We start from the raw sequence: 18,468 nt of genomic DNA, 5'->3' as shown, positions 1-18,468 counted from the left end.
GCGCGCCCAGGGGGGCGCCCTCCACCCTCGTGACCTCCCCGGAAACTTCTTGGAGTAGGGTCCAAGTCTCCTGGATCACGTTCGGTGAGAAGATCACGTTCCCGAAGGTTTCATTCCGTTTGGACTCCGTTTGATATTCTGTTTCCTCGAAATACTGAAATAGGCAAAAAACAACAATTCTGGGCTGGGCCTCCGGTTAATAGGTTAGTCCCAAAAATAATATAAAAGTGGAAAATAAAGCCCAATATAGTCCAAAACAGTAGATAAAGTAGCATGGAGCAATCAAAAATTATACATATGTTGGAGACGTATCAGGCATCCCCAAGCTTAATTCCTGCTCGTCCTCGAGTAGGTAAATGATAAAAAGAGAATTTTTGATGCGGAGTGATACTTTGGCATAATTTCAATGTAAATCTTCTTAATCATGGTATGAGTATTCAGATCCGAAAGGTTCAAGACAAAAGTTCATATTGACATAAAAATGATAATACTTCAAGCATACTAATCAAACAATTATGTCATCTCAAAATAACATGGCCAAAGGAAGTTCATCCCTACAAAATCATATAGTTAGGCTATACTTCATTTTCGTCACACAAAGATGTTCCCAACTTCTATACCCCCGATGACAAGCCAAGCAATTGTTTCATACTCAAATAATCTCAAACTTTTTCAACCTTGACGCAATACATGAGCGCGAGCCATGGACATAGCACTATGGGTGGTATAGAATATGATGATGGGGATTGTGTGGAGAAGACAAAAAAGGAGAAAGTCTCACATCAACGAGGCTAATCAACGAGCTATGGAGATGCCCATCAATTGATGTTAATGCAAGGAGTAGGGATTGCCATGCAACGGATGCACTAGAGCTAAGAATGCTCAACAAAAGAAAACTAGTGGGTGTGCATCCAACTTGCTTGCTCATGAAGACCTAGGGCATTTTGAGGAAGCCCATCGTTGGAATATACAAGCCAAGTTCTATAATGAAAAATTCCCACTAGTATGAACAAGACAACTTATGAGACTCACTATATGAAAATCATGGTGCTAGTTTGAAGCACAATATATGAGACTCACTACATGAAGAACAAGGTGCTACTTTGAAGCACAAGTGTGGAAAAAGAGATAGTAGCATTGCCCTTTTTATTTTCTCTTTTTTTGGGCCTTTCTTTTTTTCTTTTTGGCCTTTCTCTTTTTTTTGATTGGGCAATGCTCTAATAATGATGATCATCACACTTCTATTGATTACAACATAATGATTACAACTCGATACTAGAACAAGATATGACTCTATATGAATGCCTCCGGCGGTGTACCGGGATGGTGCAATGAATCAAGAGTGACATGTATGAAAAATAATGCATGGTGGCTTTGCCACAAATACGATGTCAACTACAAGATCATGCAATGGCAATATGACAAAAGTAAAGCATGTCATGATGATGATGATGATGGAAGTTGCATGGCAATATATCTCGGAATGGCTATGGAAATGCCATGATAGGTAGGTATGGTGGCTGTTTTGAGGAAGATATAGGGAGGTTTATGTGTGAAAGAGCGTATCATATCACGGGGTTTGGATGCACCGGCGAAGTTTGCACCAACTCTCAATGTGAGAAAGGGCAATGCACGGTACCGAAGAGGCTAGCAAATGGCGGAAAGGTAAAAGTGTGTATAATCCATGGACTCAGCATTAGTCAAAAGAACTCATATACTTATTGCAAAAATTTAGAAGTCATCAAAAATCAAGTACTACGCGCATGCTCCTAGGGGGATATATTGGTAGGAAAAGACCATCGCTCGTCCCCGACCGCCACTCATAAGGATGCACAAGCCAGGTACACTTCATGCTTCAAATTTGTTACACAACTTTAACCATACGTGCATGCTACGGGACTTGCTAACTTCAACACAAGTATTTCTCAAATTCACAACTACTCAACTAGCACGACTATGATATTATCGCCTCCATATCTCAAAACAATTATCAAGCATCAAACTTATCTTAGTATTCAACCCACTAAAAGAAAGTGTCACATATCTTGAATACCAAGTATATTAACATTAAGCAAATTACCATGCTATTAACGACTCTCAAAATAATATAAGTGAAGCATGAGAGATCAAGTTTCTTTAAAACAAACCACCACCGTGCTCTAAAAGATTTAAGTGAAGCACTAGAGCAAAAATTATCACGCTCAAAAAGATATAAGTGAAGCACATAGAGTAAACTATCAAGCTCAAAAGATATAAGTGAAGCACATAGAGTATTCTAACAAATTTCAATTCATACATGGCTCTCTCAAAAGGTGTGTACAGCAAGGATGATTGTGGTAGACTAACAAGCAAAGACACAAATAATACAAGATGCTCCAAGCAAAACACATATCATGTGGTGAATAAAAATATAGCTCCAAGTAAATCACCGATGGAAGTGGACAAAAGAGGGGATGCCTTCCGGGGCATCCCCAAGCTTTGAATTTTTGGTGTACTTGGATTATCTTGGGGGTGCCATGGGCATCCCCAAGCTTAGTCTCTTGCCACTCCTTGTTCCATAATCCATCAAAAGAATTCACCCAAAACTTGAAAACTTCACAACACAAAACTCAATAGAAATCTCGTGAGCTCCGTTAGAGAAAGAAAACAAAAGACTACTTTAAGGTACTGTAGTGAACTTGTTCATTATTTGTATTGGTGTTAAACCTACTGTATTCCAACTTCTCTATGGTTTATAAACTATTTTACTAGCCATAGATTCATCAAAATAAGCAAACAACACACGCAAAACAGAATCTGTCAAAAACAGAACAGTCTGTAGTAATCTGTTACTAACGCAAACTTCTGGAACCCAAAAACTTCTACCAAAATTAGATGACCTGGGCAATTTGTTTATTGATCAGCAGCAATTGGAATCACTATTTTATCACGTTCTAGTGATTTTTGACAATTCGGGCACTGAGCGCAAAGATTCTGGAAATTACAGCAAGATCAAATAACTATCTTCCAAGAAGATCTAATAGGTTTAACTTGGCACAAATACTAATTAAAAGATAAAACCACATCTAAACAGAATCTAGATGGATTATTTATTCCTAAACAAAACCAAAAACAAAAAACACAAAATAAAATTGGGTTGCCTCCCAACAAGCGCTATCGTTTAACGCCCCTAGCTAGGCATAAAAGCAAGGATAGATCTAGGTATTGCCATCTTTGGTAGGCAATTCTTCAATGAGGCATCCACCTCCTTTAGAATTTTCTTTCTTTCTAGTGATTATCAAACTTTTAGGCATAAGATCGAAAAATTCATTCGTGGCAAATGGTTCCTTAATGATTGTAAAAAGATCGGGGTGATTACTTATAGATTTAAGATCCGCATTTTCCTTACTAGATGATTCACCCTTATTTTTAGGAACATACATAAACTTGGCAATTTTAGTGGGAGGACTAGGAGTACTTTTTACGGAAGAAAAAGCAGTTCCCAAGTTGGTAATGATACCCTCAAGTTTATCGATTCGAGTAGAGTCTAGATTTATTTTTTCATTAACCATGGGTTCCTTGTCCTTAATATTTTTCAAAGTCATTCCTACCTTAGATCCATATTGAGTAATTTGATTATGAATCTTTTTATCTAGATTTTCAATGGATTCAATGGTAGCAACTTTGTTTTCAATAATTTCAAGCCTTTGCATAACATGCTCCAAGGTTAACACAGTTCCATTAACCAAAAGGGGAGGTGAGCTAAATAAATCTATTAAAACATTATAGGAATCAAAAGTATGGCTACCCAAAAAATTCCTTCCGGTAATGGTATCAAGGATATATCTATACCAAGGATTAGCACCTACATAAAAATTGCGAAGAAGGACTGAAGTAGATTGCTTTCTGGTAGATCTATTTTGAGCATTGCAAATTCTATACCAAGCATCTTTTAGATTTTCTCCCTCCCTTTGTTTAAAATTTAGCACATCATTCTCGGGAGATAACGGAGAAGATAAGGAATTCAACATAGCGACAGGTAAGCAAACTAACACACGAGCAAACAAAAGGCAAGGGAAAAAAGCGAATAAAATGACAAGGGTGAAGTGGGGGAGAGGAAAACGAGAGGAAAATGGCAAATAATGTAATGCAAGAGATAGAGATTGTGATGGGTACTTGGTATGTTGACTTTTGCGTAGGCTTCCCCGGCAACGGCGCCAGAAATGGCTCGTTGACGGGAGAGTAAATCTTGACTTGACTTGGCGTAGGCCTCCCCGGCAACGGCGCCAGAAATGGCTCGTTGACGGGAGAGTAAATCTTGACTTGACTTGGCGTAGGCCTCCCCGGCAACGGCGCCAGAAATCCTTCTTACTACGTCTCGAGCTAGCGTTGGTTTTCCCCGAAGAGGAGGGGGTGATGCAGCACAGTAGCGTAAGTATTTCCCACAGTTTTTGAGAACCAAGGTATCAATCCAGTAGGAGGTCACGCGCAAGTCCCTCGTACCTGCACAAAACGGTAGCAACTCGCAACCAATGCTTAGGGGTTGTCAATCCCTTCACGGTCACTTACGAGAGTGAGATCTGATAGAGATAATATTTTTGGTATTTTTGGTATGAAGATGCAAGGTGAAAAGTAAAAGCAAAACAAGTAAAATAAAGTAATGGAGATTGATATGATGAGAATAGACCCGGGGGCCATAGGTTTCACTAGTGGCTTCTCTCAAGAGCATAGATATTCTACGGTGGGTGAACAAATTACTGTTGAGCAATTAATAGAATTGAGCATCGTTATGAGGTTATCTAGGTATGATCATGTATATAGGCATCACGTCCGTGACAAGTAGACTGACTCCTGCCTGCATCTACTACTATTACTCCACTCATCGACCGCTATCCAGCATGCATCTAGAGTATTAAGTTAAAAACAGAGTAACGCCTTAAGCAAGATGACATGATGTAGAGGAATAAATTCACGCGATATGATAAATACCCCATCTTGTTATCCTCGATGGCAACAATACAATATGTGCCTTGCAACTCTTTCTGTCACTGAGTAAGGACACCGCAAGATTGAACCCAAAGCTAAGCACTTCTCCCATTGCAAGAACTACCAATCTAGTTGGCCAAACCAAACGGATAATTCGAAGAGACTTGCAAAGATAACTCAACCATACATAAAAGAATTCAGAGAAGATTCAAATATTATTCATAGATAAGTTGGATCATAAACCCACAATTCATCGGTCTCAACAAACACACCACAAAAAGAAGATTACATCGAATAGATCTCCACGAGAGAGGGGGAGAACATTGTATTGAGATCCAAAAAGAGAGAAGAAGCCATCTAGCTACTAGCTATGGACCCGAAGGTCTGAAGTAAACTACTCACACTTCATCGGAAGGGCCATGGTGTTGATGTAGAAGCCCTCCGTGATGGATGCCCTCTCCGGCGGAGCTCCGGAACAGGCCCCAAGATGGGATCTCGTGGATACAGGAAGTTGCGGCGGTGGAATTAGGTTTTTGGCTCCCTCTGTGGTCTAATGGGGGTACGTAGGTATATATAGGAGGAAGGAGCACGTCGGTGGAGCTCCGAGGGGCCCACGAGGCAGGGGGGCGCCCTCCACCCTCGTGACCTCCCCGGAAACTTCTTGGAGTAGGGTCCAAGTCTCCTGGATCACGTTTGGTGAGAAGATCACGTTCCCGAAGGTTTCATTCCGTTTGGACTCCGTTTGATATTCTGTTTCCTCGAAATACTGAAATAGGCAAAAAAACAACAATTTTGGGCTGGGCCTCCGGTTAATAGGTTAGTCCCAAAAATAATATAAAAGTGGAAAATAAAGCCCAATATAGTCCAAAACAGTAGATAAAGTAGCATGGAGCAATAAAAAATTATAGATACGTTGGAGACGTATCAATGGTAAATTTAGTAATTAGCCATGGCAAAGTTAGTACATTGATCATGGCAAATCTAGTTTGTGTATCATGGAAAATTTATTCTTGCCATGACAATTTTCACCTTTTGAAGTATGGAAATTTAGTTGATGCTTTTTTCTTTGAGCATCGTGGAAATTGTTTGTATGTAGCTGGTGATTCTTACATCATTGTTGACATGATTGCAAAATTACACTAAATATGCCATCATCGCAAACTTTCGCACATTTTTTCCATTAATGTCCTTTATCTAACCATCATGGCAATTATCTTGTGTGCACCACTATGGTCACCATGGCAAACTTACACACATTTTCCCCCATCAATGTGTGTTTTTAGGACCATGACAAATTTCTTTCTTTTGCTAAGTGGAAAATCACTTTTTATGAGACCATGGCAAATTTAGTTGAGTGATCATGGCAAACTTAGTTTATGCATCATCGCAAATTTAGTGATGGACCATGGCAAACAAATTTGACCATGGCATTTTTTAATTTGGACCAATTTTGAATTTTAATTTGGACCACGAAAAATTATTTTTTGTAGCATGGCAAAAAAAATGACTATGACAAATTTGTATCCTTTTTTTTGGAACAAGGCATATTTTGTGGAAACAAACCACGTGAAATTCGAATATCCAATTCTAAGCTTAGGCTCATTTGCTCCAGGTGAACAGTAAATTCAAAATAAATACTAAAAATCACCAGAACGTGATAAAATACTGATTCCAATTGCAGTAGATCAATAAACAAATTGTCTAGGTCGTCCTATTTTGGTAGAATTGTTTGAGTTCCAGAAGTTTGCGTTAGTTACAGATTACTACAGACTGTTCTGTTTTTGACAGATTCTGTTTTTCGTGTGTTGTTTGCTTATTTTTATGAATCTATGGCTAGTAAAATAGTTACTAAACCATGGACAAGTTGGAATACAGTAGGTTTAACACCAATATAAATAAAGAATGAGTTCAATACAGTACCTTGAAGTGCTGTTTTGTTTTCTTTCGCTAACGGAGCTCACGAGATTTTCTGTTGAGTTTTGTGTTGTGAAGTTTTCAAGTTTTGGGTAAAGATTTGATGGGTTATGGAACAAGGAGCGTCAAGAGCCTAAGCTTGGGGATGCCCATGGCATCCCAAGATAATCTAAGGACACCAAAAAGCCAAAAGCTTGGGGATGCCCCGAAAGGCATCCCCTCTTTCGTCTTCGTCCATCGGTAACTTTACTTGGAGCTATATTTTTATTCACCACATGATATGTGTTTTTCTTGGAGCGTCTTGTATGATTTGAGTCTTTGCTTTTTAGTTTACAACAATCATCCTTGCTGTACACACCTTTTGATAGAGATACACATGATTCGGAATTTATTAGAATACTCTATGCGCGTCACTTATATCTTTTGAGCTATATAGTTTTTGCTCTAGTGCTTCACTTATATCTTTTAGAACATGGCGGTGGTTTTGTTTTATAGAAACTATTGTTATCTCATGCTTCACTTATATTATTTTGAGAGTCCTACAAAACATCATGGTAACTTGCTTTAATTGTGAAATTAGTTCTAATATGCTAGGTATTCAAGATTCGTAAAAACTTTCTTATGAGTGTGTTGAATACTAAGAGAAGTTTGATTCTTGATGATTGTTTTGAGATATGGAGGTGGTGATATTAAAGTTGTGCTAGTTGAGTAGTTGTGAATTTGATAAATACTTGTGTTGAAGTTTGCAAATCCCGTAGCATGCACGTATGGTAAACGTTATGTAACAAATTTGAAACATGAGGTGTTGTTTGATTGTCCTCCTTATGAGTGGCGGTCGGGGATGAGCGATGGTCTTTTCCTACCAATCTATCCCCCTAGGAGCATGCGCGTAGTGCTTGGTTTTTGATGACTTGTAGATTTTGCAATAAGTATGTGAGTTCTTTATGACTAATGTTGAGTCCATGGATTATACGCACTCTCAACCTTCCATCATTGCTAGCCTCTTCGGTACCATGCATTGCCCTTTCTCACCATGAGAGTTGGTGCAAACTTCGCCAGTGCATCCAAACCCCGTGATATGATACGCTCTATCACACATAAACCTCCTTATATCTTCCTCAAAATAGCCACCGTACCAACCTATTATGGTGTTTCCACAGCCATTCCGAGATATATTGCCATGCAACTTTCCACCGTTCCGTTTATCATGACACGTTCATCATTGTCATATTGCCTTGCGTGATCATGTAGTTGACATCGTATTTGTGGCAAAGCCACCATGCATATTGTTTCATACATGTCACTCTTGATTCATTGCCCATCCCGGTACACCACCGGAGGCATTCATATAGAGTCATACTTTGTTCTAGTATCGAGTTGTAATCATTGAGTTGTAAATAGATAGAAGTGTGATGATCATTATTCATAGAGCATTGTCCCAAAAAAAGAGAGAAAGGCCAGAAGAAAAAAAAGGTAAGGCCCAAAAAAAAGAAAAAAAAGGGGGGCAATGCTATTATCTTTTTCCATACTTGTGCTTCAAAGTAGCACCATGATCCTTATGATAGAGAGTCTCTTGTTTTGTCACTTTCTTATACTAGTGGAAATTTTTCGTTATAGAACTTGGCTTGTATATTCCAACAATGGGCTTCCTCAAATGCCCTAGGTCTTCGTGAGAAAGCATGTTGGATGCACACCCACTTAGTTTCTTTTGTTGAGCGTTCATACATTTATAGCTCTAGTGCATCTGTTGCATGGCAATCCCTACTCCTCACGTTAACATCAATTGATGGGCATCTCCATAGCCCATTGATTAGCCGTGTTGATGTGAGGCTTTCTCCTTTTTTGTCTTCTCCACATAACCCCATCATTATATTCTATTCCACCCATAGTGCTATTTCCATGGCTCACGCTCATGTATTGCGTGAAAGTTGAAAAAGTTTGAGATTACTAAAGTATGAAACAATTGCTTGGCTTGTCATCGGGGTTGTGCATGATGAGAGCATTTTTGTATGACGAAAATGGAGCATGACCAAACTATATGATTTTGTAGGGATGAACTTTCTTTGGCCATGTTATTTTGAGAAGACATAATTGTTTAGTGAGTATGCTTGAAGTATTATTACTTTTATGTCAATATTAAACTTTTATCTTGAATCTTACGGATCTGAATATTCATACCACAATTAATAGGGTTACACTGAAAATTATGCCAAGTAGCATTCCACATCAAAAATTCTGTTTTTATCATTTACCTACTCGAGGACGAGCAGGAATTAAGCTTGGGGATGCTTGATACGTCTCCAACGTATCTATAATTTTTTATTGTTCCATGTTAAATTATATTATGTTTTGGATGATGAATGGGCTTTATTATACACTCATATATTATTTTTGGGACTAACCTATTAACCGGAGGACCATCCCAAATTGTTGTTTTTTTTGCCTATTTCAGTGTTTCGTAGAAAAAGAATATCAAACGGTGTCCAAACGGAATGAAAACTTCGGGAACGTGATTTTTGGAACAAACGTGATCCAGAGGACTTGGAGTCTACGTAAACAATCAACGAGGAGAGCACGAGGCAGGGGGCGCGCCTACCCCCCCCCCCCAGGCGCGCCCTCCACCCTCGTGGGGCCCATGTTGCTCCACCGACGTACTTCTTCCTCCTATATATACCTATGTACCCCCAAATTACCATCAGATACGAAGCCAAAACCCTATTTCCACCGCCGCAACCTTTTGTACCCGTGAGATCCCATCTTGGGGCCTTTTCCGGAGCTCCGCCGGAGGGGGCATTGATCACGGAGGGCTTATCCATCAACACCATAGCCTCTCCGATAATGTGTGAGTAGTTTACCTCAGACCTTCGGGTCCATAGTTATTAGCTAGACGACTTATTCTCTCTCTTTGGATCTCAGTACAATGTTCTCCTTGATCTTCTTGGAGATCTATTCGATGTAATCTTCTTTTCCGGTGTGTTTGTCGAGATCCGATGAATTGTGGGTTTATGATCAAGTTTATCTAGGAACAATATTTGAATTTCCTATAAATTCTTTTATGTATGATTGGTTATCTTTGCAAGTCTCTTCGAATTATCAGTTTGGTTTGGCCTACTAGATTGATCTTTCTTGCAATGGGAGAAGTGCTTAGCTTTGGGTTCAATCTTGCGGTGTCCTTTCCCAGTGACAGCAGGGGCAACAAGGCACGTATTGTATTGTATTGTATTGTTGCCATCGAGGATAAAAAGATGGGGTTTATATCATATTGCATGAGTTTATCCCTCTACATCATGTCATCTTACTTAAAGCATTACTCTGTTCTTATGAACTTAATACCCTAAATTTGTATGCGCAAATGAAGTTTTGGCAAATCCATATGGTAGCATACAAGAAATTTTCCAAGGCAAACTATTCATGGAAAATTTGGTTTGTGAATCATGGTAAATTTAGTAATTAGTGATGGCAAATTTAGTACATTGATCATGGCAAATTTAGTTTATGTATCATGGAAAATTTATTCTTCCCATGACAATTTTCACCTTTTGAAGTATGGAAATTTAGTTGATGCTTTTTTCTTTGAGCATCGTGGAAATTGGTTTGTATGTAGCTGGTGATTCTTACATCATTGTTGACATGATGGAAAAATTACACTAAATATGCCATCATCGCAAACTATCGCACATTTTTTCCATTAATGTCCTTTATCTAACCATCATGGCAATCATCTTGTGTGCACCACTATGGTCACCATGGCAAACTTACACACATTTTTCCCCATCAATGTGTGTTTTTAGGACCATGACAAATTTCTTTCTTTTGCTAAGTGGAAAATCACTTTTTATGAGACCATGGCAAATTTAGTTGAGTGATCATGGCAAACTTAGTTTATGCATCATTGCAAATTTAGTGATGGACCATGGCAAACAAATTTGACCATGGCATTTTTTAATTTGGACCAATTTTAAATTTTAATTTGGACCATGAAAAATTATTTTTTGTAGCATGGCAAAACAAAAAAAATGACCATGGCAAATTTGTGTCCTTTTTTTGGAACAAGGCATATTTTGTGGAGACAAACCATGTGAAATTCGAATATCCAATTCTGAGCTTAGGCTCATTTGCTCCAGGTGAACAGTAAATTCAAAATAAATACTAAAAAACCAGTTTTTTTTGCATGGAACATGTTTCAATGCGTGAAGTGCGTGCCAAATTTCAAAGCATTTGGACATCTGAGTAGCTCTCGAAAAAACAAATTGGGTCCAAACAGTGTGCACAGTAAAACTTTTTCACATACCTCAAATTTGTCTTTTTCCTGAGAGCTACTCATACATCCAAATGCTCTGAATTTGGCACGGACATCACGCACTCACACATCTTTCTCCACAATTTTTTTTGAATTTATTTAGTATTTTTAACCACTTTTTTGTTCACTCCTAGGCTTTGCTTTTTTGTGAAATTCGTTATCTTGTAGCATGAAAAATGTTTCTTGTTTGTTTTTAAGATATGGAAGATTTAGTCTGTATTGCATGGCATTTTGTAAATTTTGATGTATAGCATTTTTTAGGCATGCCAACTTTTTGTTTCATACATACATCGAACCAGACGGTTGTTTTCCAATTTTTTCTATACTATTTTCTGGGCTTTGGACTTCCTTTTTGCATAAGTAGTGATGCTTGGTGAGGAGGCCCGTAAAAAAGCATGTTGGTCCGTTTTGCGAAATCACTAATTAACGACTACTCTTTGAGAAGGTAACTCCCACATCGGTTGTGACAAGTGTCACACTACATGTGTGCCACTTGTCGCAACCTCGCAGTTATTCCTTTTCTAGTAGATTGTTTTATTCAAAATGTTTTATCTCTCAAACCGCGCGTCCAAATATCAAACCGTTTTCACTGTTGAATTCTTCGCGCCGAGATGTTCAAAACTAGATCCCATGTTGATTGGTGTCGACGATCTTTTTTCACGAAACACTCGGAAAGAAAAACCCGAACTGAAAGCATGTTGTTTGACTTTCCGAGAGGCACGACCGTTACTCTCGCGGAAGCAAATCCGTCCCTCCACGAGAAGTAAACCTGCGCGTCTCGTGGAAGGAAAAAAACATGTTTTTTCCTTTCCAAGAGGCACGGCCATGTCTCTCGCGGAAGCAAATCCGTGCCTCATCGAGAAGTAAATCCGTGCCTCTCGCAGAAGAAAAAAATAAAAATGCATTTTTTTGCTTTTTCGAGTGCATCTCGCGAAAGAAAAAAAATCTACCTCTCGTGGAAGCAAATATATGCTTCCACGAGAAGTAAATTGTGCCTCTCGTGGAAGGGAAAAAACATGTTTGTTCTCCTTTTACGAGAGGCACAGCCGTGCTTCACGCGCAAGCAAACCTATGCCTCGACGAGAAGTAAGTCTGTGCCTCTCGCGAAAGAAAAAAAATGAGTTTTCTCGCACAAAAAGAATATTAAAAAAGATTTGGTCCAAAAGCTATGGAAAACTGATGGAAAACCGAGAAGCCGAAAAAGTCATCTAAGACCAGAAAACGCGTAAAAAAATCCGAAGGAAACAATGCGCGACACGTGGTGGCGGCCCAGAGCACGCCAACTGACGCGCTCCCAGCCCACCCTAAGTTACCCTTGGGAGGGCTCCCAAAGGAGCACTCCTTAATTAGTTGCTCTCTCCATTTTGATTTGCGCTTGCGAGTTCATCCCTGCAAACATTTCTGTTTTTTCTTCAGATCTAACGTCAGCTCCGTATCCGGGTCCATATACTATTTGATCTCCCTGGCAACACTAATGCTGGAAGATGAATCGATTGAATTTTGTTGCCCGTTCATTGAGATTTACATGAAAATCAAATTAATAATCAAGACATAAAAAAACTCTCGCCTGATTAATTAAGCCTGAAAATTGGTGATACATGCTCCACGGAAGCAAAGCCAGCCAACTAGCTAGCTAGATTGGAACTTGGTAAGAGGTCTCGTCAATGGGCACCACCTTGGGCACGTCGACCGGGAGTACATGGACGTCCTGGGTCCATGGGCTCTCACCAGCATCGTCAATGGTACGCAGCGCTCTCCACACGGCGCTGTTGCATTTGAAGCCGGAGCCAAAGGCGATCTGCCAGACGCGGTCTCCCTTCTTGATCCGGCGCTTGGCCTCGCAGTAGGCGAGCTCGTACCAGAGGGAGCTGCTGGAGGTGTTGCCGAACCTGTAGAGCGTCATCCGAGAAGGCTCCATGTGCCAGGGGCTGAGCTTGAGGCTGTTCTCCAGCTCGTCGAGGACGCCCCTGCCGCCGGCGTGGATGCAGAAGTGCTCGAGCGCGAGCTTGAAGTCCGGCAGGTAGGCCTTGACCTGGGCGCGAAACACCTTCTTGAGCACGACGGTGGCGAGGAAGCGGAGCTGCTCCGACATGGGCAGGATGAGCGGGCCGAGCGTGGTGATGTTGGTCTTGAGGGCCTCGCCAGCGACCGCCATGAGCTCCTTGGAGAGGGACACCCCGACCTCGCCGACCTCGTCCTCCTCCTGGGTCACACACCCGTAGCTCTGGTCGTGCGCCCCGCGGTGGGTGCGCACCGTGTGGATCAGCTGGTACTTGGACCGCGCCCGGTCGCCGGCCCGGTTTGTGAGGAGGATCGCCGCCCCGCCGACACGGAAGAGCGTGTTGGTGACCAGCATGGGGCGGTTGTTGCCCATGTAGGCGTTGAGGGTGATGTTCTCCGTGCTCACCACCAGCGCGTACGTGTTCCGATGTACCTGCAACACCACACCACAGAAAACAATCAACGTTGACAACTCAGTGTATAGTGCTGGAATACTATCATTCATATCTATGATGCGATTTTATTTCCCGGATCTATAGGACCAGCCACATGTATACACCAGTAGCTTAAGGTACGAGCCCCACGCGCATTGAGGGCCGTGCTCCACTTAAAGCCGTACCAAAGTCCTTGTCGCGCGGTAGACCAAACCTAGCTGACCGCCATTAACTAGGGCCTCCCCCCCAGTACACGCTGTGGATCTCTGGACTGGAGCAATGGAATGGACCATCATGTGGTCGTATTAATTTACGGGCATGGGCGCATGCATAGCTCTCGATCCAGTTGCGTTTCCCCCCGGTTTCAAGTGTTTTTTGCTCCCATTATCAGGTACTCCCTTTGTTCATTTTAACTCCGTGTATAAGATTTCTTGTGTCAAGTCAAATTTCATACGTTTTGACCAAATTTATACTAAAAAGATATCAAAATTTGCAATACTAAATATATGTAGATGAAACTATATTTTCTAATGAATCAAATGATATTGATTTGGCATTGTGAATGTTGATACTTATATCTATAATTTTAAGTAAATTGTAGATATTTTGACTTTAGACAAAACTTACATGTAGACTAAAAACACCTAGAAGAAGTACTAAGATTGGTCGTAATGGTAGTATCATAATTAGTACTATGATGCATGCCAACTACTTTGATGAGGTGTCATAACATTAAATGAAGAAAGAGATGATGAAATATCATATCATGATACCATATAATAATAAATGATATGCTACTTTGTGTCATGCATGGCAATAAATAAAGTAGTACATGATACTAATATATGATACTATGTATTAGGGAGGTAGTATCACTAGTATCATATGCATGATACTACTATATGATACTACCTCCGTTCCTAAATAATTGTCTTTGTAAAGATTTCAACAAGTGACTTCATACGGAGTAAAACGAGTGAATCTACACTCTAAAATATGTCTATATACATCCGTATGTCATAGCCCATTTGAAATCTTTGAAAAGACATATTTAGGAATAGAGAAAGTACTCCCCATTACAACCAGCCTAAAAGAGCAATAATGCTAGACCTATAAAGATTTACTTAACCTTCCAAACTAATTCTCTCTCTCCCCCTGATTTTTTGAAGTTAACCCGATGTTGTCGACCGGCCACCGTATCAAAGAGAGGACAGACCAGTGAGCAATGGTCAATAAGTAAGCTGGCATAGGATTAAATTCTGCCATGTGCGTGTCTGAGCCTGAATATTTAATATTGAGACAGAGGCTGTTCCCTGGCAGAAACATGCAGGAGGTCCTACTCAGTGAAGCCCTTGTCATAGAGGAATCTCATATTGCGGCATTGCCAGCTGCCATATTTATTGATTTCTGTACAAATTAAATGGACTAATGAAGCACAAGTGATTCGAATCATTCGATGTTGATGTTGATGTTGATGTTATTGTGGGACATGCCAAAACATCTCAGGAGTAGTATGAAGGAAATTTCCATCAATCTTATATTATGGCTTAAGCCCTATATTTTGTTAAGAGATGCATGATATGGGTTTGCGCACATCTTTTTCTTAGCCACAAAAGAATGAGATGTACAAACAAAAAGGGCACTATATTTTCTACTCCTAGTTATTGACATTTTCCTAAAGTCATCGTAGTCGGTCACAGAAAAAACAGTACCATGCGCCCGGCCTAAAAAAAGGTACGTACTATACTTATTTACTCCATACGCATCTGAACGACATGCATGCATACGGGCCGCCCAAGAGGACCAGCCATTGGCCATGCATGCATGCATGCACCAATGCACTCGCTAGGCATTAATACCTAATGAAGATAGGTGTCAGTGAGTGAGCCAGCGTGCATGTGGTCGCCGTCGAGCACGTACAGTAGGAGTACGTACCTGGAGCAGGCGCTTGGCGAGGTCGATGGCGATGATGCCGGCGCTGCAGCCCATGCCGCTGAGGTTGTGCGTCACCACGTCGTCGCGGAACCTGTACCGGTTCACGATGAGCGACGTGAAGGACGGCGTCGGGCTGAGCAGGCTCGAGTTGAAGATGAGCACGCCCACGTCGCCGGCGTCCACGCCGGTCTTGCGGAGGACCTCGTCGACCACGCCGAAGATGACGGCGTGGGACTCCTCCATGGCCGTCCGGTCGCACATGTCCACGGGGAGCCGGATCAGCGACATCGGGAAGTGCGTCGCCTCGCCCAGCCCCGACCGCTCCAGCATCCGCTTCTGGAACGCCATGCTCTGCTCGCTGAACCGCCCGCACCGCGAGAAGTGCACGATGGTCTTGGCGCGGGAGGCCTCCAGCTCCACCGGCGGCTTGTACCCGGCCAGGTCCACCAGGTACACAGGCTGCGGCCGCGACGACGCGTACGTGTACGCCGCCAGTGCCGCCGCCCAGCACGCCATGGCCAGCGCCGGCGCGTTCACTGCTGTGTTCCAAAGGGCGCGCGCCTTCTCCGGCGTCAGCGTCGACAGCTGCGGCGCCACCACGACGAGCACCGTGACCACCAGCATGTGGGGGATGTGGCTTACCAAACGGTGGTACATCAGGCCGGCGTGGTTCCTCGTCGCCTGCTTCACCGTCCTCACCAGCTGCCTATATTCCATGGCCATCGATGGCGGCCTCTATCTACTCTCACTACTCACTCTTGTTGTTGACCTTGGAGAACCGTACGTGAATGGAGTGCGAGCAGTAGGCCGAGCACGCGTGGATTTATAGGGTTGGAGGAGGGAGGGGAGGCCTTAATGCCGAGCTGCGGCAGGTGGCTGATGAGGAGGCCAGCGGCATGCACATGAAGTAATAACTGTGACGACGTACGTGCCGATGCAGCTGCCTCCTCCATCGATCGACTTCCGTTTTCCCTCCGTCTATCAGCTAGTAGGAGTACTGCCCATTGTATTGTAGTATGGGCAGGCAGCACATGGATTTTGATCTTTGTAGTACGTATCAGGGAGCAGTGAGAAATGGTCAAAAGTAACCTGCCATAGATAGGATTAAATTCTGGAACGTGCGTGCCTGAGCCTCAATATTTAAGATTGGCACAGAGGCTGTTCCCTTGCTCATCAGTGAAGCACTTCTATAGACTAGAGGAATCTCATAGTAGTATTGTGGCATTGTACCAGCTGCCATATTTGGGTGCGGGTAGATCCCAGTCGACTGTCAAGTGACATAATGCGTCCATCCTCATTGTGCGCATCGGCCGACCCAAACAAGAAAAAACACGGCCGAGAGGGAGGGTGACCCAAATTGACAAAAACAGACAAAAATCAGTGTCCATTTCCGTCATCGCTTTGGAGTTGTTCTAACATATAAAGAAGATGAAAGATCACATAAAATCTCATGAATATAGCATCAACTAAGACTTCGTTAAGTCTCAGTCAACTGAGATTTAGCGATCCCGTTAATTTTCATAGAAACTACGTCGGCAAACCATATGTCACTCGACGTTGATCTACGCTGTGTCATATTTTAATTATTTAGCTATACCCCAAGGAGCATCTCACACTGCATGAAAATCATAAGTTACCTGTCTTTTGGAATAAGCCTAGTGCAATTTAATCGGATACTTGGCTTAGAACAACGTAAGCAGAGTACTACCTCCGTCCTGGTTTATTGGTCCTCATTAGATTCTGTGCCAAATTTTGACTATAAATTTAACTAACAACATATTTATGCATGTCACAAAAAATTATATCATTGAAAACTATGTTCAAATAGGAATCTAATTTTTGTTTACATGCAATAACATTTTGTTAGTTAAATATTTGGTCAAAATTTGGCACAAATTTTAAAGGAGACCAATAAACCGGGACGGAGGTAGTATGATCCAAATGATAGACGGCAAATGGAGTACCTTCGGCTTAGACAATTGAACGCCAAGTGCAAGAAAAAAAAAACCTTGGCATAAATAAACAGAGATCTCGGCATATTTTACGGAAAGCACTCGACTTACATGTGAATGTCGGCAAAGCAACTGCTACAAGCCTACATGGCCGTCCTGGTCACCCGTAATGGCTCTCATGACGGCGGTCAATATAAGACGAGTACCACTCTAGGACATCTTTTTATTTGAATACTCTAAACTTTGAATTCTTGAACGAAAAACAGCTGAAATTGTGCCAAAAAGTTTGAAACCCAACAACAATGAGAATAAAGTCCTCGCAAAAAAAAGAAAATAAAGCAGAACCAGGCTGACCAACAAAGATCCATTGCTTACTTATAGAACAATGAATCGCTCCTATGTCTCAGTATTCACTCTTGTTGACTTTGGAGATGGTGGCCTCTACCTCTCACTACTCATTCTTGTTGACTTTGGAGAACCGTGAATGGAGTGCGCGTGGACTTTGAAGAAGGAGGGAGGGGGAGGCCTTAAATGCCAAGTTGCGGTAGGAGGCTGATGAGGGCATCTCCAACAGTTGTAAGATAGGTGTTGGTAAATTTGACACATAGGACATAGTGATGATGTGACATGTAATAAATGTAGAAAGAGAGCAAAGTTGTATGTAGTTTAACCAACAACCTTTGCACAAGCTCCTACGTGAAATAGAGAGCAATCACATTTATTTTCTTACCATCTATTGGATAGCTTACATACAATCCATTGGAGTAGTTGTATGATAACTTGTTGGTTGATGACATAGACATTCTACCAACAAGACTAACATACAACCTGTTGAAGATGCCCTGAGGAGGCCAGCGCCACATAAAGTATTATGTATTCGCATGTATATGGATCCAATTGTAGTGTTTCTCGACTTGCGGGGCCAAATCGTAGTGCCCCAGAGAGTTCAGGGACAAAACGTGTAATT

General features: G+C 41.6%; 1 protein-coding gene across 1 annotated transcript; it reads right to left on the bottom strand.

Annotated features, from left to right (window-relative positions):
* Positions 1-12,666: 12,666 nt before the first annotated feature.
* Positions 12,667-16,406, bottom strand: LOC125515653 (putative 3-ketoacyl-CoA synthase 20). Its single transcript, XM_048681167.2, has 2 exons — positions 15,550-16,406; positions 12,667-13,613 (listed from the first exon to the last, which is right to left on the bottom strand). The coding sequence occupies exons 1-2, from the start codon at positions 16,270-16,272 to the stop codon at positions 12,813-12,815; spliced, it is 1,524 nt and encodes a 507-aa protein (XP_048537124.2). The 5' UTR covers positions 16,273-16,406; the 3' UTR covers positions 12,667-12,812.
* Positions 16,407-18,468: the final 2,062 nt, after the last annotated feature.

Source organism: Triticum urartu, chromosome 6A (assembly GCF_056163025.1).
Source record: "Triticum urartu cultivar PI428250 chromosome 6A, HENAU_Tu73, whole genome shotgun sequence".
Classification (NCBI taxonomy): domain Eukaryota; kingdom Viridiplantae; phylum Streptophyta; class Magnoliopsida; order Poales; family Poaceae; genus Triticum; species Triticum urartu.
This window is presented reverse-complemented; position numbering and strand designations above follow the sequence as displayed.

Bases quoted from the DNA above. Each gene is read 5' to 3' on its own strand.
- LOC125515653 (XM_048681167.2), bottom strand. From the start codon at position 16,272: ATGGCCATGGAATATAGGCAGCTGGTGAGGACGGTGAAGCAGGCGACG. The intron at 13,614-15,549 runs GTACGTACTCCT...GTGGTGTTGCAG, and splicing joins TCGCCAAGCGCCTGCTCCAG to GTACATCGGAACACGTACGC.